General features: G+C 36.2%; 1 protein-coding gene and 2 pseudogenes across 3 annotated transcripts; all 3 read left to right on the forward strand.

Moving 5' to 3' along the window:
• The first annotated feature begins 1,442 nt into the window (after positions 1 to 1,442).
• LOC122973006 lies at positions 1,443 to 10,233 on the forward strand (annotated as a pseudogene).
• Positions 10,234 to 14,949: 4,716 nt separating this feature from the next.
• On the forward strand, positions 14,950 to 17,817 carry LOC122972704 (heavy metal-binding protein HIP-like). 3 transcript variants are annotated; one of them, XM_044339958.1, is made up of 8 exons: positions 14,950 to 15,449; positions 15,531 to 15,572; positions 15,881 to 15,943; positions 16,055 to 16,117; positions 16,327 to 16,389; positions 16,501 to 16,563; positions 16,774 to 16,902; positions 17,490 to 17,817. In XM_044339958.1, exons 1-8 carry the CDS (start codon positions 15,194 to 15,196, stop codon positions 17,771 to 17,773), a joined length of 963 nt encoding a protein of 320 aa, XP_044195893.1. In that variant the 5' UTR covers positions 14,950 to 15,193; the 3' UTR covers positions 17,774 to 17,817. The 3 variants fall into 3 exon arrangements, with proteins under 3 accessions (XP_044195893.1, XP_044195894.1, XP_044195895.1); XM_044339959.1 differs by lacking the exon at positions 16,055 to 16,117; XM_044339960.1 differs by lacking the exons at positions 16,055 to 16,117; positions 16,327 to 16,389.
• A 667-nt stretch (positions 17,818 to 18,484) lies between these two features.
• LOC122973007 lies at positions 18,485 to 24,501 on the forward strand (annotated as a pseudogene).
• The last annotated feature ends 258 nt before the right edge of the window (positions 24,502 to 24,759 follow it).

Here is a 24,759-nt window from a genome sequence, read left to right on the forward strand (position 1 = left end):
GGAACAGCAAGAGCAAGATAGAGAAGCTGGAGCAAGAGAATACAGGTGAGTGTATTAATGTCAGTCACACAGGGCTTCACACATTCATGCAATGTTTGTATATTATTGAAATGACTGTTCTGAGTAGTTTATTGCTTTAGTTGCAGCTCATGCAGCAGAACTGTCTGTCATGTTGGTCCAAACTAACAGCCAGAGGTTTTATATGCCCACATCTATTTATATGGGATTTGATCCACCCATGTAACTTTTATATCAGCTTTATGGTTGATATACTGTATATTTCCATTTTTTGTTTTTTAATTTGACCAGAGAGTATCAGCCATCAGCCATTTATGTATTTAGCAGAGACAAGTTCAACATGAGATTTTACATCTGGCTGTTGATCAATTATTAATCTGCTTATTAATTTTGCCTTCTATTGCAGATCTTCTGGTCAGAGTAACAGCGTGTGAAAATAAGAGCACAGGTCGGCCTACATAGTGATCATGTAAAAAACTTGAAACCTGCTGACCATAAATATACTTCATAATAATATTAATGTTAAATATGTTCACATGTGTGCAACACATGTCTGAGTCTGGGAAAACAAACCCATACACACAAAAAGATCAGAGACTGAAATCCCACTTATCATCTGTTTAGTTCTGATGAGGATCTGATGATCATTCAACATTAAAGGTTCACAACTTTTCGAAGCTGTCTTAAAACAACAGTCAGGTGTGTATATGAACAGTGAAAGAGGTTTACCTCACTGTAATCATTCCTCCTGTTCATACTGGATATTAAAAGATCCTCTTCAAATGTGCTTTCAATGTAAGTGATGGGGGCCAAAAGTCATTTTGTGCAGAAATGCATTTAAAAGTTGATGTGAAGCTTATATGACGCTTCAACACTCTGAGTTAGTCATATCAAGTGGATATCTGCCACATTTACAGTGTTTTTAGCATCAAATTCCCTCTTTGTTTTTCCTCACACAGTGTTTCCCTGTTGAGCTATAGTGGAAGTATAGTAACAAAAAGAGGGACTTTTGCACTAAAAGACTGTAATGTTGAAAGAGATCTACTTGATTTGACTCATTTGGACGGCTGAAGCTTCATATTAGCTTCAGATAAACTTTTAAATATATTTTTGCACAGAAGGAGGCTTGTGGATTTTGGCTCCCATCAATTACATTATAAATGCATTTTGAAGGGATCTTCTAATGTTCAGTATGAACAGGAATATTTAATGTTCGTAAGGGCACTTGACTGTTGTTTTAAGAGAGAATTGAAGGACTGTGAACCCGTCCTTTAATGTTGTTATTTTGAAGGGAAGAACATCATTCTAACTTGTTGATTGCTTTAAACTCAGTTCAGTGTTCAAGGATCTTTGGTGTTATTTTTATATTTGTTATCAAAGACACCTGTTTCATTCTCATACAGCAGTTCAATGACCTGTTTTACGTGTATATATAGACGGGAACTGAGCGAGACGTGTCAGACTGCATTTTGCTGTCTAAAGAGGTGATATTTCACAATGAGGAGTGCTGCAGTTTTTCTGGCGTTGCTGCTCTGTCTGTCCTGGACGAGGGCTCAGGGTGAGAGTGGAGGGGTGACAGAGAATGATATCACTCAGACAGATGTTCAGTCTGAGATCCTGGGTGTTGAAGCAACCAGTGATCAAACTAACATCACCCCTGATATCTGGGCTGAGCTGAAGGAGCTGAGAGACATGGTGATCCAACACAGTCTGGAGCTGAGGGAGATGGAGCAAGAGAATACAGGTTCATTCACATAGTGCTAAATCAGATTCATGCAGTTTTCACATATTATACATTTTAATGTCATTTCACACTTGACTGCTGATCGACTGTAAACCTTTCATAATAGTAACTAGAAATGTGTTCACAGATTTGAAGGCCAGATTGAACACTGCTGAAAATGTGGCGGAGGAGCTCAAGAGGGAGAACACCGGTAAGCTGCAAAACACACAGCTGCCAGTTTATTATATACACATACAGGTATTTCGAGAAGCTAGAGCAAGAGAATACAGGTTCATTCACATAGTGCTAAACACATTCATGCACTGTTCACATATTCATTACTTTTAGGACTAATTTACTGCTTTTATTCCAGCCGTAAAATCCAGACTGACAGCCAGTGAAAACAAGAATGCAGGTAGATATTTACATTTTATTAAATGATATATAATTCATTCATGTTTGTGATGCTTTTCCTGTCAAGCTCAAGAGTTAAATGTAGTAATGTAGTTAAGGTGTTTACTGAGATTAATATCTAGGATTCAAAATGAACCTCTTGGTAAAAAACGTTAAATGTATTCACAGTTTTGGAGGCCAGAATGTATACAAGTGATAACAAAGTGGAGGAGCTCAAGAGAGAGAGCACAGGTAAAAAAAAAAAAAAAGTCACAAGTAAAAATGCCCTTTTATGTTAGAAAACATGTTGTTGTTTTAAACTACAAGATGTGTAGGCCAAAAAGTGATGAAAGAGGAGTAAAAAGATCTATTTAGCAGAAAAAAGACATATGACATATTGATAAAAAATGTACATGTGGATGTTAATCTTCATTTATTTCCTACTCTATTGCAGATCTTTTGGTCAGAGTAACAGCTACTGAGAATAAGAATACAGGTAGGCCTACATAGTAATCAAGGAAAAATGTGAAACTGCTAACCATAGTTCTTCTTTACAGTAAGAGTTTTAAATGTATTTACAGTGTTGGAGGCCAGAATGAATGCCAGTGAAAATTTGGTCAAGGAGCTCCAGAGAGGTAAGCTTAAAAAAATCAAAATGTGAAAACTGAGTATATTATGTTGGCAATGAGAAAATATTTAGTGAGGTTAAGATAAAGGTAAGTTTCATTAATGATGTTTTGGTGGGAACACTTTAAACATCACAGAGCACAGGTAATCTAAAAAAAAAAAAAAAAAAAAAAAAAGGCAAAAATAGCATCATATGATAGAAATATAAACATATTTAGTGAGAAAATGATGATAATAAAAGGTTCATAATAAAGTTTTTGTTAAAAATGTTACAGTTTTGGAGGCCACAATAAACAGCAGTAAAAATCTAGTTTTATTCATGCATTTTTCACATATTACCAATTTTCATGTCATTTTACACTTGACTGTTGATCGACTGTAAATCTTTCATAATAGTAACTAGAAATGTGTTCACAGATTTGGAGGCCAGATTGAACACTGCTGAAAATGTGCTGGAGGAGCTCAAGAGGGAGAACACCGGTAAGCTGCAGAATCCACAGTTGCCAGTTTATTAGATACACATACATGTATTTCAAGTTCCAGTTATGTAGTTTACCTCCTTTACAATAAAAATGATGAATGTGTTCACAGTGTTGGAGGCCAGAATGAGCTCCAATGAAAATGAAGTGGAGGAGCTCAAGAGAGAGAATGCAGGTGAGCTGCTTATATCATTATTAAAAAGTCAAAATGTCATATTATGGTAGCAGTGAGAATGGCAACGGTAAATCGAGGGTCATCCTCTGTGCAGCAGGATGCAGAGTGACATGAATACAGTTATTAAATGAGGCAGATGTGACATTTTGCAGCTGTTACTGATGTAAGAGGAAAATATTCTCTCTATGTGTGTCTTCCACATTCACACAGAACGACCAAAGGTGGCGTTTTCTGTCGGCCTCACTGACGCAGGAGCAGTTGGACCCTTCACTACTGACATCACACTTAAGTTCAGTAAAATTTTCACCAATATCGGCCAGGCTTATAACCCATCTACAGGTACATATACCTCTTTCACCTTCTCACACTGGTTTTATTTGAATTATTACATGGTCTTATAGATTTATGATCCCTTTTTTTGGAATTGCCTTTTCATGCATAACTTTTAGTTGTCCAAGTGTTGAATATCTCTCATGAAATTGTCTGTCTCACCATTTTTCACATTCTTTTCTTTGTTTGGTTTTCTTGTCTTCTTAGTAGGCTAGTTCTGGGTTGGAAGCTCTTATAAAGCTCTTTCAGATAAAGTATGTTATACTGGGATATACATGATGAAGTATTATGTAGCTATTTTTATTCTATTTGGCAGTTTTTTTTTATTTTAATGGGTGCCTCTGTGAAAGCTTTGATAGTTCTCACTTGTATTTGGTTTGGTTTGTGTTTTCACTGAATTGACTCCTTGATTAGATTTCTAACACAGTCTAACATAACGGATTTGGCAACAAATTCCCAGAGTTAGACACACACCTATAGAGCCTGACAAAATTAATTAAAAGACTGAATCCTCGTTTTTTGCAGGTATCTTTACAGCACCAGTCAGAGGAGCCTACTACTTCAGAGTCACTTGGTTTGAAATACGGACTTCAAATTGGATAGGTATTTACTTGTATCACAATGACAAGAGAATTAATGGTAGTTTCGATGCAAATGATGACACTGGTTTTATCACTGTGTCTAATGGATTTGTTCTTCAAATGGAAAAGGGAGATGTGATCTACATGGTTCTCTGCTCAACCTTCGGTGTTTCTGATGATTACAATAATCGTACCACTTTTAGTGGATTCCTACTTTTTGCTATGTGAGGTCTGCTGTAAAAACACCCACAGTTGATTGCATGAAGTCTCAATGTTACAGTATTAAAAATATGAAATCCAAATAATCTGTTTGTGTGTGTGTTTTTGTCTGTTTACATGAACAAGACACAGGATGAAAAAGTTCTCTACTGACAATATCAAACAACCTCTCCACAGTTTAAAAAACAAGTTACATTTTAGTGTTTGTTTGTTTTTGTTTTTTTTAGGAAAAAATAAAAATAAAAATAATACTAAACCAAACCCATCCTGCAAAACCTGCAAATGCATCCAAACCCAAACAGATCACGCCCTCCACTTATTTATTTTTATTTCTTTTAAATTTTTCTTTCCTGTTTTCACATGCTGTCCCCTGTTACCTATCTGTGTCCTTTTATGTTTTGTAAACCAATATCATCTCTTGTTGCCTTTGTATTAATTAGTATGTCCATATTGTCTATATATGTATGCACTTATCAGTGAATAAAAAAATATTCTAGTGTTAATGAATATGAGGAGGATGTCATATGTAAAAAAAAAAAATTCACAAAGCATTTTGAAGAAAAGTACAACTCCTGTAGTAGCGACAATATTCTATGACTCCATACACAACTGTTTTATGAAGAGAGAACACAACAACCTTTTTGTGAAAAATGTTACAGTTTTGGAGACCAGAATAAATACCAGTGAAAATGTGGTTGTGGAGCTCAAGAGAGACATCATGGGTAAGCTACAAAAACATCATTAAAAAATAAAAATTGCATATAATGTTAGAAAACATGTTTTTGCAAAATGTGATGTGCAAAGTAATTGGAAAGAAGTCAAAAGATTTAACTAATCTATTTAACTGAAGGAGGCACTGAATGTCCCTCGCTCCATGGTTTTTCCTGGCTGCAGTTATTTCGGGTAAATGCTGATAGCCGTGCGGGTTTCTCTCCTCACTCTCCTGTGCCTGTGTTGGACGCTCTAAAGGTACGTTGCTTCTCTCCTGCACTCCCTTAATTCTATCCTTTAGCGTTTAGCTCGTTAGCTGGCTGAGTCTACAGCTGGTGTAGATGGACGTCACCCCCCCCCCCCCCCGGTTTCTTTATTTTCTGGTTTTGATTAATTCCATTCCTCTTTTTATTTGTTTGGGGCTAAGGTATTCTGTTGTTGCATTATTTATTAGTTTATTTAGTTTGGGTGCATTTATTGTGATTAGCCATTTTTCTCATTTCGTATTACTTTTTGTGGTAACTGTTATTTCCTTTCAGTGGCTGCAGGCCGGTGGTGGTGGTGACCCTCCCTTTTGTGTGCAGTGTCTTCCCTGGGATCGCAGTTGATTTTCACAATGTGTGTGTGTCTGGGTGTTTGAGTTTTACTTTTTAAATTTTTTTTAAAATTTATTTTCCCCCCCTTCTGGTATGAATGTGTTGTCATTTTAAATTGTATTTATAATAAAGTGTACCATTTTGTAAGTATCTGGAACCACGTTTTCTCTTGCCTCCAGTAAACAAACCTGTGTCCTATTGATAATGGTGATAATGCTTTGGGTGAAATTCCCAAGGTGGCGTTGTCTGGCAACTTAACTGATTGTGTTAATATAACTCCGTTGAGCGCTGCAGCGACATGTTGTAAAGAGGATTATCAAACTAAGACTAAAGAAATGTCTCAATGTTTTAGACAAAGGAGATATGACCAGACACTCATTGATCAAACTGTTGAAAAAGCTAACAGTGTGGATAGGAAGAATTATTAAATCCTCCCCCTAAACACACTGAATACTGTACAGCATCTATGCAAGTCAAACAGATTATAAGCAAACGCTGGAAAATCCTAGAATGTGACCCAAGTTTGAATCATTTGTCATCCTCTAGACCTCATTTTTGCTTCAAAAGAGGCAGAAATGTCAGAGATACTGTTGTCAGATCTATGTATAAGGAATCTGCACAAACTAATTGGCTTTCTCAACAAGTGTATGGAAATAATAGATGTGGAAAATGTACACACTGCTCAAACACATTTGATACCAAGACATTTAATCACCCTCATACAGGAAAGACATATGATATAAAAGAATTCACTAACTGTCTTTCTACACATGTCATTTACATCTTGAAATGCCCATGTGGCTCAGTGTATGTAGGCCAAACAAAGCACCATCTCAAACTGAGAGTTTCTGAGCATAAGGCTGCCATTAGAAATGGAAATATGGTTTATGCCATTGTTAGACACTATAAGGAGAAAAACCCTTGGGTCAGCTACTTCCCTCAAATTTATCAGCATTGAAAGAGTGTGACCCAGTCCAAGAGGTGGTCATTTGATTAACCAGTTCTTAAGGCGGCAACTAAATGAAACACAGGATTTGAGTTATTTTCTGTGATTTGTTAATATTAACTTGTATTGCTACGCAGGCTATTGGACTCTTATGGAGAGATGAACCACTAGGCAGTCACCTTTCCCATTTAGTGATGTAGAGGGACAGCTGTAGGATCGATCATCCTGTTTACAGGAGATAGTCTTTCTAATGAAGTTTAAATTATGTAAAATTCTTGTAACTCTGTAATATTAATCATGTCATGTTTTTTCGAAATATGTACTTTTATTGTCATGCCCTTTGTAAAATGCTCACTTTTAAAAGATGAAGACAGTGATAGTCATGTGACTCAGTTGTATTCATCCCACCTGTGAGTACTCATGCAATTGTGCTGAGTGAACCTGAAGAAGCTACAGGCGAAACGCGTTGTTCGCTCCTAATAAAATCACAGTAAAGTCATCTCAGTGTGTGGTGGTTCATTTTAATTTTCCCATAATCTAATTTTAATTTAATTTGAATTTTATTACTTTATTTGACATGGACAGTGCATATTAATAACAATTCTGAAAATATGCCAGAGTTAGTGAGAGAGGCTAATTTTCATCTGTTGTCCCTGGGCAGGCAAAGAGTTGGAAGCACAAATATTACGAATAAAAACATTGAAAATACAATCAACAATGAAAGCGGTGAAAATATACCGATACAAACAAACCTGCATTACATAGAGACAAGAAACACAGGTCTTCAGACACAAAATCAACAATGGCATGACAACACATAAAACAAATAGCATGACAACACAATGTCAGGACTGGTAAAGTGTGGATATTACATACAAAGCTTATGATAAACAAGAGCAGCTCTTACACTAAGCATAATAATGATAAGACATCAAAGAACACAAAAACACCTCGTTGCTCTAGTGTTCACAAGTTTGATTTTTAACCCTTAGATGCATAAGTGGGTCAAAAATGATCCGCTGAGGTTGTTTTCTTGAAATATCTTCGTAATGAAAAATTGTTATCATTTCATATTCCAGGTATTCCTCAAAAAACATGTTTTTGATATAATGCCATTTACATTTTTAACTTACCTTTTATACATTTTAAGAAATTGTAGTTTTTGTTCTACTACCCCAAGCTTCCATAAGTGGGTCAAAAATGACCCGCATGCATTTTCTATGGAATCCAATGGGAACCTTTGATTCTTATCAACTGTGGCTGTCAGGAATAAATTAACTGTGGACCACACAGACTATCAGAAGTGTCACCCCTCAGGAAGATTATTTTACACAGCAAGAGCTGATACGTGTAAGTATTATCTTCATATAATATTGTGTGTGTGTCTTTCATGACTGTTATTATTTATCAACAAATTAGCCTACTTTATAACTAGCTAACACTAGCTAGCTAACTAAGATAGCTAACATTACTATATGTATTGTGTGTGTGTGTGTGCGTGTCATTCATGATTGTTGTGCGAAAGAGTATGTTATTATTTATCAACAAATTAGCCTACTTTATAACTACCTAACACTAGCTAGCTAACTAATTTAGCTATCATTACTATATGTAGTGTGTGTGAGTGTATTTATTTATATAGCTACATATCGATCTATTGAAAACATTACTCTTATGTTTCCTCATCCAAGGTGTCATGGCTGCTAGATAAAACAGGGAAAAGAGAGAGGAACTGTCAATGACTGGACAGTTACACTCATACAAACACACACACACACACACACACACACACACACACACACACACACACAATGGATGTTCACATTTTTCTATTGCTGTTCTGGGTAATTTTCTTTTTCAAAAATGTTAAGTGAAAAATAAAGATATTTCAAACATGAAATCATTCTTGTGTGGACCTAAATATAATACTAAATATTATACAAGTGATTATTCTTAACCAAAATGACAAAAATGGCATAAAAACACATTGATTCTAATATGGGTCATTTTTGACCCACTTATGGAAGAGTGTAGGGTCCAGTCACTCGTGCATCTAAGGGTTAATGAACCAGGCTTTTAATGTTGTGGTGAATGAATGGTAGTTGGCACAGTTTCTTATGTATTGTGGTAAATTGTTCCAATCTTGTGATGCTCTGACAGAAAAAGCAGATTGGCCAAAACTACTTTGTCTTCGTGGAATAAGACAATCTCCTCTAGTTGTTGCTCTGGTAGTTCGCCTTGTTTTTAATGTGATGTAAGTACAGAGTGGTGGAGGGGCTGTATTGTGTAATACCTTGAAGACAATACACAGTCTACTGTATTTAACCATGTTTTCCCAGCTTAATAAGTTGTGCTTTTTCAAATATTGCAATGATGGTATCCTTGTGGCTTCATGTCTAGAGTTTTTATTGTTTGTTTGTTAGATTCTATTGGCTTTAGCGTGGTTTTATTGACATGTCCCCAACTTGTCAGACAGTACGTGATGTGTGGGAAGATCATTGTGTTCATGAACACTTTTGCTGCATTAATGTCTATATATGTCTATTTAACATATCCCCTCTTTTGCAGATCTTTTGGTCAGAGTAACAACAACTCAGAATAAGAATACAGGTAGGCCTACATAGTAATCAAGACAAAATGTGAAAACTGCAGACCATAATCCTATTTCACAATAAAAGTGATAAATGTGTTCACCGTGTTGGAGGCTAGAATGAGCTCCAGGTGGAGGAGCTCAAGAGAGAGAATGCAGGTGAGCTGCTTAAATCATTATTGAAAGTCAAGATGCTGCTATCAGCATCAAACTGACTGCAGTGTCACTATATTGTGTGGTTGAAAAGCAGGATGTCAATGAGGAAAATATTTTACAAACAAAAGACGCAGTTACATTTCTCAGAGACTGCACATCAGTGACGTTTTCAATATGCACATCTTCCACATTTATACAGACTGACCAAGGGTGGCGTTTTTAGTTGGTCTTACTGATGCAGGATCAGTTGGACCCTTTGATACTGAAATCGCACTTAAGTTCAGTAAAGTCTTCACCAATATCAGCCAGGCCTACAACCCAACTACAGGTATTCAGCTCTTTTATATCCAGTTTTCAGTACTGATGTGAGGAGAAGTTCTGACCCCTCACTGATTTTCTCCTCTGATGCAGGTATCTTCACAGCCCCAGTCAGAGGAGCCTACTACTTCACATTCACCTTGTGGGACAACTATAGTTCAGCTTGGATGGGTGCTAATCTTTATCACAATGACAAGAGAATCATGTACAGTTTAGACGGCAATGACAGCATCGGCTATGTCACTGTGTCTAATGCTTTAATTCTTCAACTAGAAAAGGGGGACGTGATCTACATGACTCTCTAGTCAGACTATGATGTTGCAGATGAGAGTGACAACACCTTTGATGGTTCTCTGCTTTTCCCTCTGTGAATGCAGCTGTAAAGTACCCACAGTTAGTATTACACAGTTTCAACATTACTATGTTAAAAAATATAAGCATTTATAAAATCAAAATGACTTTTCTGTGTTTTTGTCTGGTTAGATGAAGAAGACTTAACAAGTCATATAACATTCTCACCTAAACCATAAAAGAAATACATTTTATAAAGAAGTTAACTTTAACTGTTAAACCCATGTTAGTGAATGTGTCACATCTTGCCTGGACTTTGTTTGTTTTTCTGGACTTTTTGTGTTCTTTGGGGTTTCCTGTGTTTCACTTCTGTTGTCAGTCCTTCTGGTCATATGATTTTGCTTGTTATTATTTGGGTGGTGGGTTAGAGGACTGCATTATTTAGTTTATAGTGTTGTGTACTTAAGCTTATGTAATTCTGGGATGGTTTGATTTATGTTGGGTTGTGATTTAGAATATTGCATTTTCTGGGCTTTGGTTTTCTGTTTCTCTGTGTTTCCTTGTGTGTTCATGTACTCTTCCAAACTTGCACTTGCACCCTGCATTAGTCCTGCCCTGCTCTGTTTTCCCCACACCTGCCCTGTTAGACTCATCAGCCCTTCCCTGCTCCCTGTGTTTCCCCAGCCAATTGGCTCTCTGTCTGTTCACTCCCCTCTCCTGAGTTCTCCACCCATCTCCCCACCTGCACCTCATCTCCTCGTTAGTTCAGTTACTTTTTAAGTCCTGGTTTTCTTTTCAGTCTTTGTTGGATCATTTGTTTTGTTCTGTTCAGTTTTTTCTGTGTTGCCCTGTTCTGTCCTTTACCGCTTTGAGAATAAAGAAGATCTTCGTCAACTCTGCATGCCGGTCTCTGCATTTGGGTCCATTCCTGCTATTCTACACTCCATGACAGAATGACCACAACTCCTCCAGTGACTCTCTGTGGATCCATCTATGCACCTTAGAGGTTAACATAGTGCAGTAGAGTCTTTATATATTTGGACAGTACATGTTTTTTGTTGTGTTGGCTTTGCTCTGCAGCAGTATTTGCAATAAATTCTTTAAAAACACACATTAATACACATCATATGAACCATGACCCAGTTGTAGCCCTTTACAACCTGAGTCTGGAAAACAAACATACACACTTATGAAAGATCAAAGACTGAAATTGCTCTTATCAACGATTTAGTTCTCATGATCATTCAACATTAATGTACTGTAGTTTTTTAAGGATTCACTACAAGTGATTTTAAAGAATATCATTCTAACTAGTTTTTTGCTTTAATTTCAGTTCAGTGTTCAAGGGTCTTTGGTGTTATTTTTACATTTGTTATCAGACACCTGTTTAATTCTCATACAGCAGTTCAGTGACGTTTATGTGTATATAAAGACAGGAGCTGAGGGACACGTGTCAGACTGCATCTTGCTGTCTAAAGAGGGAGGTACAGGCACTTGCACAGATAGACCTCAAAGGGGGGCTTGAGGACCTGCCCTTTTGGCCTTCTAGAGAGAAAGTTCCCCCTTTCAGGGGTGTTTTTTTTTAAATAGATAAATAAATTCTTGTTATTCCTGCTATATCCAGCGTGAGACAACAATATACTCAGTATCTCATCTTGTTTCTGAGTGTCACTGACAGAGAATTTATATTAGTGTATGTTAGTGTTAATATTTTACCGTGAGGTAAAGTGACTGTAGGTGACAGAACGTGGAATGTGTGTGGAGCTAACATTCAGTGTGGGGAGGGGGACTATTATTGTCATCACACATCCAATGCAAAATGACTATGGATACTGTCATGTAACATGTTTCTCCAAGTTGTTTAAGTCAGTCATAAAGTTGTGAAAAAGGTTTGCATCTTTATCCCCCAAAAGCTACAAGATAACAACGATGTAATTCACTTAAGAAAAACAACGAAATTAAGGATATTTTCCTCCCTTCTGTAACAAGCAGCCAGTGAAATGTACCTGTTTTATGTGTATATAAAGACGGGAGCTGAGTGAGACGTGTCAGACTGAATCTTGCTGTCTAAAAATGTGATATTTCACAATGAGGAGTGCTGCAGCTTTTCTGGTGTTGCTGCTCTGTCTGTACTGGACGAGGGCTCAGGGTGAGAGTGGAGGGGTGACAGAGAATGATGTCACTCAGCAGGGCCGTGCAGAGACCTTTAGAGGGGCAGTTGCTCAAAGTTAAAAAGGGGCACATGAAACAAGATTTTAAAAAACCACATACACCAACATCATTTATAGCACAACCTGTTAGCAACTCATATTCAAGCAGAATGTAACATGGAATCTTACAACAAACTGCATCATACTATATCATTGTCCCCCACCTGATGAAACAAAGGTCCTGTCCTGTAAGGACCAAGGTTTTGTCATTGTAAAGGTTAATGAATGGAAGTATTTTTGTCTGAAGGACTCAGTTTATAATGTTTGACTGAACGATATATAAAACAATTTACTTTCAAAAACGAAAACCCCTGAATGGTGAAAAGGCTGCTTCTTTTAAGACATTTAGCATAAACATATTGTTTCTAAACAAAGAATATGCTTTTGATATGATGACAATCTCTGATCCAGACATAACATATAGCTCTTCAAATCCCATAATTACAAAGAAATAAAAAAACCCAAAAAAACTACAAGACATACAACAACTGGGATAGAAAGGGGATAATCTTTAAAGATTATAAAATACAGCTAAAAATAACAGAGAGGCAGAGTTCAAAAGTAGTGCAAGAGACAGTGAGACAAAACCAGCTGCTACAGTCTTATCTTAAAAGAAACTAAACTGCAAATACCTTATTGGATGTTTTCATTGTTTTTAAAATGGAGATGTCACTGAATAAAGACTCAACTTTGTAGGATTCTTTAATATACATTTTTCCAACCAAAATGAGAACAAAATGAATTGTGATCATTCACCACTGGATGTTTTCTGATATATACAGTACTTTTCTGCTACTTCTACTTCTAGTCAGCACATCTTCAAGGTTTAAAACAATAAGAAACATCCACTGAGCTGCGATGTGTCATTGTCAGTTTTTTCAAACATGCTTGTCAGTAATGTGAAAATAGTCTCCCAAGTATTTAAACATTTACACAGAGATTTTTTTTATTTATTTATTTTTTGCTGGCGTCTCACCTATTTCAACCATTTAACAGCTTGTGAAAACATCATGATAATAGAGTTGTTGTGTAGTGTTACTACCTGTATTAAAGGATCTGTTAGTCCTTTTATAGCAGGTTTCAATCTTGTGCTTTGACTTTTGTTTGTTAAGATGTCCTTTAGTTTACATTTGGATAACAGATTATGCCTTTAAAAATATTTACCAGAACAGTAATGTATCTATATACAGCTGTAAGTTTCTTACCAGTTTTCCTGCTTTGAATGTGTTCATGTCTCTCCATCACCTGACACCTGGGCTGCTTTTATGTGTTTCTCTTTCCTCCTTAAACTGTTTCTTTCAATCTTGAATCAGTTGTGTCTGTAATGTAAAAAGCTTCCTTTTAACAGTCTGACAGAGCATGAAGCAGAACTTTAACTTGTATGGTGTTAATTACAGTAATTGTGGACAAACAATACATCAGCAGTAAAGCTATCCAAACTATCAAGCTAACGTTACATTAACATTACTGTAAAGTAAATAACATTAATATTATTATATACTGCCCCCTGCACCTACCAGTCACTCAGACAGAGGTTCAGTCTGAGATCCTGGGTGTCCCATGTAACTTTTTTATCAGCTTTATGGTGGATATACTGTATATTTCCATTTTTTGTTTTTTAATTTGGCCAGAGAGTATCAGTCATCAGCCATTTATGTATTTAGCAGAGACAAGTTCAACATGAGATTTTAAATCTGGCTGTTGATCAATTATTAATCTGCTTATTAATTTCGTCTTCTATTGCAGATCTTCTAGTCAGAGTAACAGTGTGTGAAAATAAGAGCACAGGTCGGCCTACATAGTGATCATGTAAAAAATTTGAAACCTGCTGACCATAAATATACTTCATAATAATATTAATGTTAAATATGTTCACATGTGTGCAACACATGTCTGAGTCTGGGAAAACCAACCCATACACACAAAAAGATCAGAGACTGAAATCCCACTTATCAACTGTTTAGTTCTGATGAGGATCTGATGATCATTCAACATTAAAGGTTCACAACTTTTCTGTCTTAAAACAACAGTCAGGTGTCTATATGAACAGTGAAAGAGGTTTTCCTTACTCTAATCATTCCTCCCGTTCATACTGGATATTAAAAGATCCTCTTCAAATGTGCTTTCAATGTAAGTGATGGGGGCCAAAAGTCATTTTGTGCAGAAATGCATTTAAAAGTTGATGTGAAGCTTAAATGAAGCTTCAACAGTCTGAGTTAGTCATATCAAGTAGATATCTGCCACATTTACAGTGTTTTTAGCATCAAATTCCCTCTTTGTTTTTCCTCACACAGTGTTTCCCTGTTGAGCTATAGTGGAAATATAGTAACAAAAAGAGGGACTTTTGCACTTAAAGACTGTAATGTTGAAAGAGATCTACTTGATTTGACTCATTTGGATGGCTGAAGCTTCATATTAGCTTCAGATAAACTTTTACATATATTTTTGCACAGAAGGAGGCTTGTGGATTTAGGCTCCCATCAATTACATTATAAGTGCATTTTGAAGGGATCTTCTCATGTTCAGTATGAACAGGAATATTTAATGTTCATAAGGGCACCTGACTGTTGTTTTAAGAGAGAATTGAAAGACTGTGAACCCGTCCTTTAATGTTGTTATATTGAAGGAAAGAACATCATTCTAACTTGTTGATTGCTTTAAACTCAGTTCAGTGTTCAAGGATCTTTGGTGTTATTTTTATATTTGTTATCAGACACCTGTTTCATTCTCATACAGCAGTTCAATGACCTGTTTTACGTGTATATAAAGACGGGAAGTGAGCGAGACGTGTCAGACTGCATCTTGCTGTCTAAAGAGGTGATATTTCACAATGAGGAGTGCTGCAGCTTTTCTGGCATTGCTGCTCTGTCTGTACTGGACGAGGGCTCAGGGTGAGAGTGGAGGGGTGACAGAGAATGATATCACTCAGACAGAGGTTCAGTCTGAGATCCTGGGTATTAAAGCAACCAGTGATCAAACTAACATCACCCCTGATATCTGGGCTGAGCTGAAGGAGCTGAGAGACATGGTGATCCAACACAGTGTGGAACTGAAGAAGATGGAGAAGCTGGAGCAAGAGAATACAGGTTCAACATAGTGCTAAAACAGATTCATGCAATTTTCACATATTCATTACTTTTAGGACTAATTTACTGCTTTTATTCCAGTCATACAGGCCAGACTGACAGCCAGTGAAATCAAGAATGCAGGTAGATATTTACATTTTATTAAATGATATATAATTATTCATGTTTGTGATGTTTTTCCTGTCAAGCTCAAGAGTTAAATGTAACCGAATCTTTTACTGTTTATTGAGATTAATATCTAAAATTCAAAATGAACCTTTTGGTAAAAAACTTTAAATGTATTCACAGTTTTGGAGGCCAGAATGAACGACAGTGAAAATTTGGGTTTATTCATGCAGTTTTCACATATTATACATTTTAATGTCATTTTACACTTGACTGTTGATCAACTGTAAATCTTTCATTAGTAGTAACTAGAAATGTGTTCACAGATTTGGAGGCCAGATTGAACACTGCTGAAAATGTGGTGGAGGAGCTCAAGAGGGAGAACACCGGTAAGCTGCAAAATACACAGCTCCCAGTTCATTAGGTACACATACAGGTATTTTAAGTTCCAGTTATGTAGTTTACCTCCTTTACAATAAAAATGATAAATGTGTTCACAGTGTTGGAGGCCAGAATGAACAACTGTGAAAAAGTGGTGGAGGAGCTCAAGAGGGAGAACTCCGGTAAAAAAAAGAAAAGAAAATATGAGTAAAAATGGCATTTTATGTTAGAAAACATGTTGTTGATTCAAACTATCAGATGTGAAGTCCAAAAATGATGAAGAAGGAGTAACAAAATTTATTTGGAGGAAACAAGTTTAACATACTAATAAAATTTTACATGTGGATGTTTAATTTATTTCCCCTCTAACGCAGATTTTTTTTAAATTCAGTTTTGAACTCCAGATTGAACACTGCTGAAAACGTGGTGGAGGAGCTCAAGAGGGAGAACACCGGTAAGCTGCAGAATCCACAGCTGCCAGTTTATTAGATACACATACATGTATTTCAAGTTCCAGTTATGTAGTTTACCTCCTTTACAATAAAAATGATGAATGTGTTCACAGTGTTGGAGGCCAGAATGAGCTCCAATGAGCTCCAGGTGGAGGAGCTCAAGAGAGAGAATGCAGGTGAGCTGCTTATATCATTATTAAAAAGTCAAAATGTCATATTATGGTAGCAGTGAGAATGGCAACGGTAAATCGAGGGTCATCCTCTGTGCAGCAGGATGCAGAGTGACATGAATACAGTTATTAAATGAGGCAGATGTGACATTTTGCAGCTGTTACTGATGTGAGAGGAAAATATTCTCTCTATGTGTGTCTTCCACATTCACACAGAACGACCAAAGGTGGCGTTTTCTGTCGGCCTCACTGACGCAGGATATGTTGGACCCTTCAATACTGCCATCACACTTAAGTTCAGTAAAATTTTCACCAACATCGGCCAGGCTTATAGCCCAACTACAGGTACATATACCTCTCTCACCTACTCACACTGGTTTTATTTTAATTATTACACAATCTTATAGATTTATGATCCAACTTATCATTTTTTTTGGAATTGCCTTTTTATGGATAACTTTTATTGTATCCCTAGTTGTCCAAGAGCGGAATATCTCTCATGAAATTGTCTATCTTGCCTTTTTTTTTTTTTTTTAACATTTTTTCCTCTTTTGTATTTCTTGTCTTCTTAGTAGGCTAGTTCTGGGTTGGAAGCTCTTATAAAGCTCTTTCAGATAAAGTATGTTATACTGGGATATACATGATGCCATTTTGGTGAAGGGACTTTCTCTTTTACATAGTTTGCACATGTATTATGTAGATATTTTTATTTTATTTGGCAGTCTTTTTCTATTCTAATGGGTTCTTCTATGAAAGCTTTGATAGTTCTCACTTATATTTGGTTCGGTTTGTGTTTTCACTGAATTGACTCCTTGATTAGATTTCTAACACAGTCTAACATAATGGATTTGGCAACAAATTCCCAGAGTTAGACACACACCTATAAAGCCTGACAAAATTAATTAAAAGACTGAATTCCTCCTTTGTTGCAGGTGTCTTTACAGCCCCAGTCAGAGGAGCCTACTACTTCAGATTCAAAGGGTTTGAAATAAAGTCTTCAAAATGGATAGGTATTAAACTGTATCACAATGACAAGATGATTACTGCGTCTTACGATGCAAATGATAACATTGGTAATGTCATGATATCTAGTGGATTTGTTCTTCAACTGGAAAAGGGAGATATGATCTACCTGGTTCTCCCCTCAAGCTACGTTGTTTGGGATAATGACGATAATCATTGCACTTTTAGTGGATTCCTACTTTTTGCTATGTGAGGTCAGCTGTAAAAACACCCACAATTGACTGCATGAAGTTTCAACATTACACTATTAAAAATATGAAATCCAAATAATCCGTTTGTGTGTGTGTTTTTGTCTGGTTACATGAACAAGACACAGGATGAAAAAATTCTCTACTGACAATATCAAACAACCTCTCCACAGTTTAAAAAACAAGTAATGCTCTGGTGTTTTCTTTTTAGGAAAAATAATAAGTATAATCATGATAATAAACCAAACTCATCCTTCAAAACTCACCTGAAATGCATCCAAACCCAAACAGATCACACCCTCCGCTTATTTATTTCTATTTCTTTTAAATTTTTTCTTTCCTTTCTTCACATGCTGTCCCCTGTTACCTATCTGTGTCCTTTTATGTTTTTTTAAATCAATATCATCTCCTGTTGCCTTTGTATTTGTTAGTTTGTCCATATTGTCTATATATGTATGCACTTATCAGTGAATAAAAAAAAAAAAAACATTCTAGTGTTAATGAATATGAGGAGGATGTCATATGTAATCAAAATAATTTCACAAAGCATTTTGAAGAAAAGTACAACTCCTGTAGTAGCAACAATATTCTATGACTCCATACACAACTGTTTTATGAAGAGAGAACACAGCAACCTTTTAGTGAAAAATGTTACAGTTTTGGAGACCAGAATAAACACCAGTGAAAATGTGGTTGTGGAGCTCAAGAGAGACATCATGGGTAAGCTACAAAAACATCATTAAAAAATGAAAATTGCATATAATGTTAGAAAACATGTTTTTGCAAAATGTGATGTGCAAAGTAATTGGAAAGAAGTCAAAAGATTTAACAGAAATATAACATCTGGGGTTGTTAACTAATCTATTTAACCAGAGGATGAACTTAGGGCATTTAGTGAATATAAAAATAGCACTCATCTCACTTTGCATTTTACTATGGAAAACAGTCATGAAAAAAATCATTTTTAGGATCTTTTGATTACTGTTAATGAAAACAGAAAATTGGAGACATCTATTTATCAATCAGAAACACCATTTTACATAAATTTCCATCCTGACCATATGATCAGCAACATTCTATATGGTCAGTTTGTGAGATTGAGAAGAATATGTAGTAAAGAAGAGGATTATCAAACTAAGACTAAAGAAATGTCTCAATGTTTTAGACAAAGGAGATATGACCAGACACTCATTGATCAAACTGTTGAAAAAGCTAACAATGTGTATAGGAAGAATTATTAAATCCTCCCCCTAAACACACTGAAAACAGAATATCTTTTGTCTGAATATTGTACATCTATGCAAGTCAAACAGATTATAAACCATCACTGGAGAATCCTAGAATGTGACCCAAGTTTGAATCATTTGTCATCCTCTAGACCTCGTTTTTGCTTCAAAAGAGGCAGAAATGTCAGAGATACTGTTGTCAGTTCTATGTATAAGGAATCTGCACAAACTAATAGGCTTTCTCAACAAGTGCATGGAAATTATAGATGTGGAAAATGTACACACTGTTCAAACACATTTGATACCAAGACATTTAATCACCCTCATACAGGAAAAACATATAATATAAAAGAATTCACTAACTGTCTTTCTACACATGTCATTTACATCTTGAAATGCCCATGTGGCTCAATGTATGTAGGCCTAACAAAGCACCATCTCAAACTGAGAGTTTCTGATCATAAGGCTGAAATTAGAAATGGAAATATGGTTTATGCCATTGCTAGACACTGCAAGGAGAAAAACCCTTGGGTCAGCTACTTCCCTCAAATTTATCAGCATTGAAAGAGTGTGACCCAGTCCAAGAGGTGGTCATTTGATTAACCAGTTCTTAAGAAGGCGACTAAATGAAACACAGGATTTGAGTTATTTTCTGTGATATGTAAATATTAAGTTGTATTACTCTCCGCAGGCCATTTGGACTCTTATGGAGAGATGAACCACTAGGCAGTCACCCTTTCCCATTTAATGATGTAGAGGGACAGCTGTAGGATCGATCATCCTGTTTACAGGAGATAGTCTATCTAATGAAGTTTAAATGATGTAAAATTCTTGTAACTCTGTAATATTAATCATGTCATGTTTTTTGAAATATGTATTTTTATTGTCATGCCCTTTGTAAAATACTCACCTTTAAAAAATGAAGACAGTGATAATTAGTCATGTGACTCAGTTGTATTCATCTCACCTGTGAGTAATTCTGAGCAATTGTGCTGAGCGAACCTGAAGAAGCTACAGGCGAAACATGTTGTTCGCTCCTAATAGAATCACAGTAGTCATCTCAGTGTGCGGTGGTTCATTTTGATTTTCACAAAATCTATTTAACCTTTTAATTTTTCTCCTGTATTGCAAATTCTTTGGTCAGAGTAACAACAACTGACAATAAGACAGGAATGAGGCGCTTCCGTAAGCATCATGAAGTCTTGTGTAATATGACTTAATAAGAGCAGAGAAAACATGTTTTTGCAAAATTTGATGTGCAAAAGTAACTGGAAAGGAGTCAAAAACATTTAATAGAAATGTAACATCTGGGGTTGTTAATCAACTAATCTATTTAAACTATTAATTTTTCTCCTCTATTGCAGATCTTTTGGTCAAAGTAACAGCTATTGACAATAAGAGCAGAGGTAGGCCTACACAGTAATCAAGGAAAAATGTGAAAACTGCTAACCATAGTCCTACTTTACAATAAGTGTTTTAAATGTGTTCACAGTGTTGGAGGCCAGAATGAGCTCCAATGAAAACGAGGTGGAGGAGCTCAAGAGAGAGAATGCAGGTAAGTTGATTAAATTATTATTGAAAGTCAAAATGCTGCTATCAGCATTGAACTGACTGCAGTGTCACTATATTGTGTGGTTGAAAAGCAGTATGTCAGTGAGGAAAATATTTTACAAACAAAAGATGCAGTTACATTTCTCAGAGACTGCACATCAGTGATGTTTTCAATATGCATGTCTTCCACATTCACACAGACCGACAAAGGGTGGCGTTTTCAGTCGGTCTTACTGATGCAGGACATGTTGGACCCTTTGATACTGAAACCACACTTAAGTTCAGTAAAGTCTTCACCAATATCAGCCAGGCCTACAACCCAACTACAGGTATTCAGCTCTTTTATATCCAGTTTTCAGTACTGATGTGGGGAGAAATTCTGACCCCTCACTGATTTTCTCCTCTGATGCAGGTATCTTCACAGCCCCAGTCAGAGGAGCCTACTACTTCAGTTTCACCTTGTGGGACGACCGTACTTCAGCTTCATTTGGTGTTTTATCTTTATCACAATGACAATAGAGTGATGTATAGTTCAGACTACAATGACAGCATCGGCCATGTCACTGTGTCTAATGATCTAATTCTTCAACTAGAAAAGGGGGACGTTATCTACATGATTCTCTGGTCAGACTACATTATTGCAGATGAGAGCAGCAATCATACCACCTTTGATGGTTTTCTGCTTTTCCCTCTGTGAGTACGGTTGTAAAGTACCCACAGTTAATTTTACACAGTTTCAACATTACTCTGTTAAAAAAATATAAGCATATATAAAATCCAAATAACTCTTTGTCTGTGTTTTTGTCTGGTTAGATGAACAAGACTCTACAAGTCATAGAACATTCTCACCTAAAATATATAAAAAAACATTTGCACATTTTATAAAGATGTTAAATTTAACTGTTAAACTCATGTTAGTGAATGACCACAACTCCCACAGTGACACTCTGTGGATCCGTCTATGCTCCTCAGAGCTTAAAATAGTGCAGTAGAGTCTTTACATATTTGAATAGTACATGTTTTTTGTTGTGTTGGCTTTGCTCTGCAGCACAATTTGCAATAAATACTTAAACAACACATGTTAATACACATCAGATGAACTCTGACCCAGTTGTAGCCCTTTACAACCTGAGTCTGGGAAACAAACATACACACTTTTGAAAGATCAAAGACTGAAATTGCTCTTATCAACGATTTAGTTCTCATGATCCTTCAACATTAACTGTAGTTTTTAAAGGATTCACTACTAATGATTTTAAAAGAACATCATTCTAACTAGTTGTTTGCTTTAAATTCAGTTGAGTGTTCAAGGATCTTTGGTGTTATTTTTGAATTTGTTATCAGACACCTGTTTCATTCTCATACAGCAGTTCAGTGACCTTTATGTGTATATAAAGACAGGAACTGAGTGAGACGTGTCAGACTGCATCGTGCTGTCTAAAGAGGTGCAGGAACTTGCACAGATAGACCTCAAAGGGGGTTTGAGGACCTGCATTTTTGCCCTCCTAGAGAGAAAGTGCTCCTTTTCAGGGGTGTTTTGAGTGAGACGTGTCAGACTGCATCTTGCTGTCTAAAGAGGTGATATTTCACAATGAGGAGTGCTGCAGCTTTTCTGGCGTTGCTGCTCTGTCTGTACTGGACGAGGGCTCAGGGTGAGAGTGGAGGGCTGACAGAGAATGATATCACTCAGCAGGGCCGTGCAGAGACCTTTAGAGGGTCAGTTGCTTAAAGTTAAAAAGGGGAACATGGAACAAGATTTTAAAAACCACATACACCAACATAATTTATAGCATAACCTGTTGAAGTATAGCAACTCATATTCAAGCAGAATGTAACATGGAATCTTACAACAAACTGCATCATAGTATATCATTGTCCCCCACCTGATGAAACAAAGGTCCTGTCCTGTAAGGACCAAGGTTTTGTCATTGTAAAGGTTAATGAATGGAAGTATTTTTGTCTGAAGGACTCAGTTTATAATGTTTGACTGAACGACATATAAAACAATTTTCTTTCAAAAACGAAAACCCCTGAATGGTGAAAAGAATATGCTTTTGATATGATGACAATCTCTGATCCAGACATAACATATAGCTCTTCAAATCCCATAATTACAAGGAAATAAAAAAAACAATAAAACTACAAGACATACAACAACTGGGATGGAAAGGGGAGAATCTTTAAAGATTATAAAATACAGCTAAAAATAACAGAGAGGCAGAGTTCAAAAGTAGTGCAAGAGACAGTGAGACAAAATCAGCTGCTACAGTCTTATCTTAAAACAAACTAAACCGCAAAAATATTTATAAATGCTTGGACTCCATTTGCTGTATTTCAGAACATGTTTTGGTTGAAATACCTTATTGGATGTTTTAATTGTTTTTAAAATGGAGATGTCACTGAATAAAGACTCAACTTTGTAGGATTCTTTAATATACATTTTTCCAACCAAAATGAGAACAAAATGAATTGTGATTATTCACCACTGGATGTTTTTCTGATATATACAGTACTTTTCTTCTACTTCTACTTCTAGTCAGCACATCTTCAAGGTTTAAAACAATAAGAAACATCCACTGAGCTGCGATGTGTCATTGTCAGTTTTTCCAAACATGCTTGTCAGTAATGTGAAAATAGTCTCCCAAGTATTTAAATATTTACACAGAGATTTCTTTTATTTATTTATTTTTTGCTGGTGTCTCACCTATTTCAACTTGTTAACAGCTTGTGAAAACATCATGATAATAGAGTTGTTGTGTAGTGTTACTACCTGTATTAAAGGATCTGTTAGTCCTTTTATAGCAGGTTTCAAATTTGTGCTTTGACTTTTGTTTGTTAAGATGTCCTTTAGTTTACATTTGGATAACAGATTATGCCTTTAAAAATATTTACCAGAACAGTAATGTATCTATATACAGCTGTAAGTTTCTTACCAGTTTTCCTGCTTTGAATGTGTTCATGTCTCTCCATCACCTGACACCTGGGCTGCTTCTATGTGTTTCTCTTTCCTCCTTAAACTGTTTCTTTCAATCTTGAATCAGTTGTGTCTTCTTTACTCTCTCCTTGTTTTTCTTTCAACACTTTTACATCCTGCAATTCTTCCTCATTTCTGTCTCCTCTCTCCTGATTCTTTCACTTACTCTGGAAATGTAAAAAGCTTCCTTTTAAAAGTCTGACAGAGCATGAAGCAGAACTTTAACTTGTATGGTGTTAATTACACTAATTGTGGACAAACAATACATCAGCAGTAAAGCTATCCAAACTATCAAGCTAACGTTACATTAACATTACTGTAAAGTAAATAACATTAATATTATTATATACTGCCCCCTGCACCTACCAGTCACTCAGACAGAGGTTCAGTCTGAGATCCTGGGTGTCAAAAACAACCAGTGATCAGACTAACATCACCCCTGATATCTGGGCTGAGCTGAAGGAGCTGAGTGACATGATGATCCAACACAGGGTGGAGCTGAGGAACAGCAAGAGCAAGATAGAGAAGCTGGAGCAAGAGAATACAGGTGAGTGTATTAATGTCAGTCACACAGGGCTTCACACATTCATGCAATGTTTGTATATTATTGAAATGACTGTTCTGAGTAGTTTATTGCTTTAGTTGCAGCTCATGCAACAGAACTGTCTGTCATATTGGTCCAAACTAACAGCCAGTGGTTTTATAGGCCCACATCTATTTATATGGGATTTGATCCACCCATGTAACTTTTATATCAGCTTTATGGTGGATATACTGTATATTTCCATTTTTTGTTTTTTAATTTGACCAGAGAGTATCAGCCATCAGCCATTTATGTATTTAGCAGAGACAAGTTCAATATGATATTTTATATCTGGCTGTTGATCAATTATTAATCTGCTTATTAATTTTGCCTTCTATTGCAGATCTTCTGGTCAGAGTAACAGTGTGTGAAAATAAGAGCACAGGTTGGCCTACATAGTGATTATGTAAAAATTTGAAACCTGTTGACCATAAACATACTTCATAATAATATTAATGTTAAATATGTTCACATGTGTGCAACACATGTCTGAGTCTGGGAAAACAAACCCATACACACAAAAAGATCAGAGACTGAAATCCCACTTATCGCCTGTTTAGTTCTGATGAGGATCTGATGATCATTCAACATTAAAGGTTCACAACTTTTCGAAGCTGTCTTAAAACAACAGTCAGGTGTGTATAAAAACAGTGAAAG

The sequence above is a fragment of the Thunnus albacares genome, chromosome 21, assembly GCF_914725855.1.
Source record: "Thunnus albacares chromosome 21, fThuAlb1.1, whole genome shotgun sequence".
Taxonomy (NCBI): Eukaryota; Metazoa; Chordata; class Actinopteri; order Scombriformes; family Scombridae; genus Thunnus; species Thunnus albacares.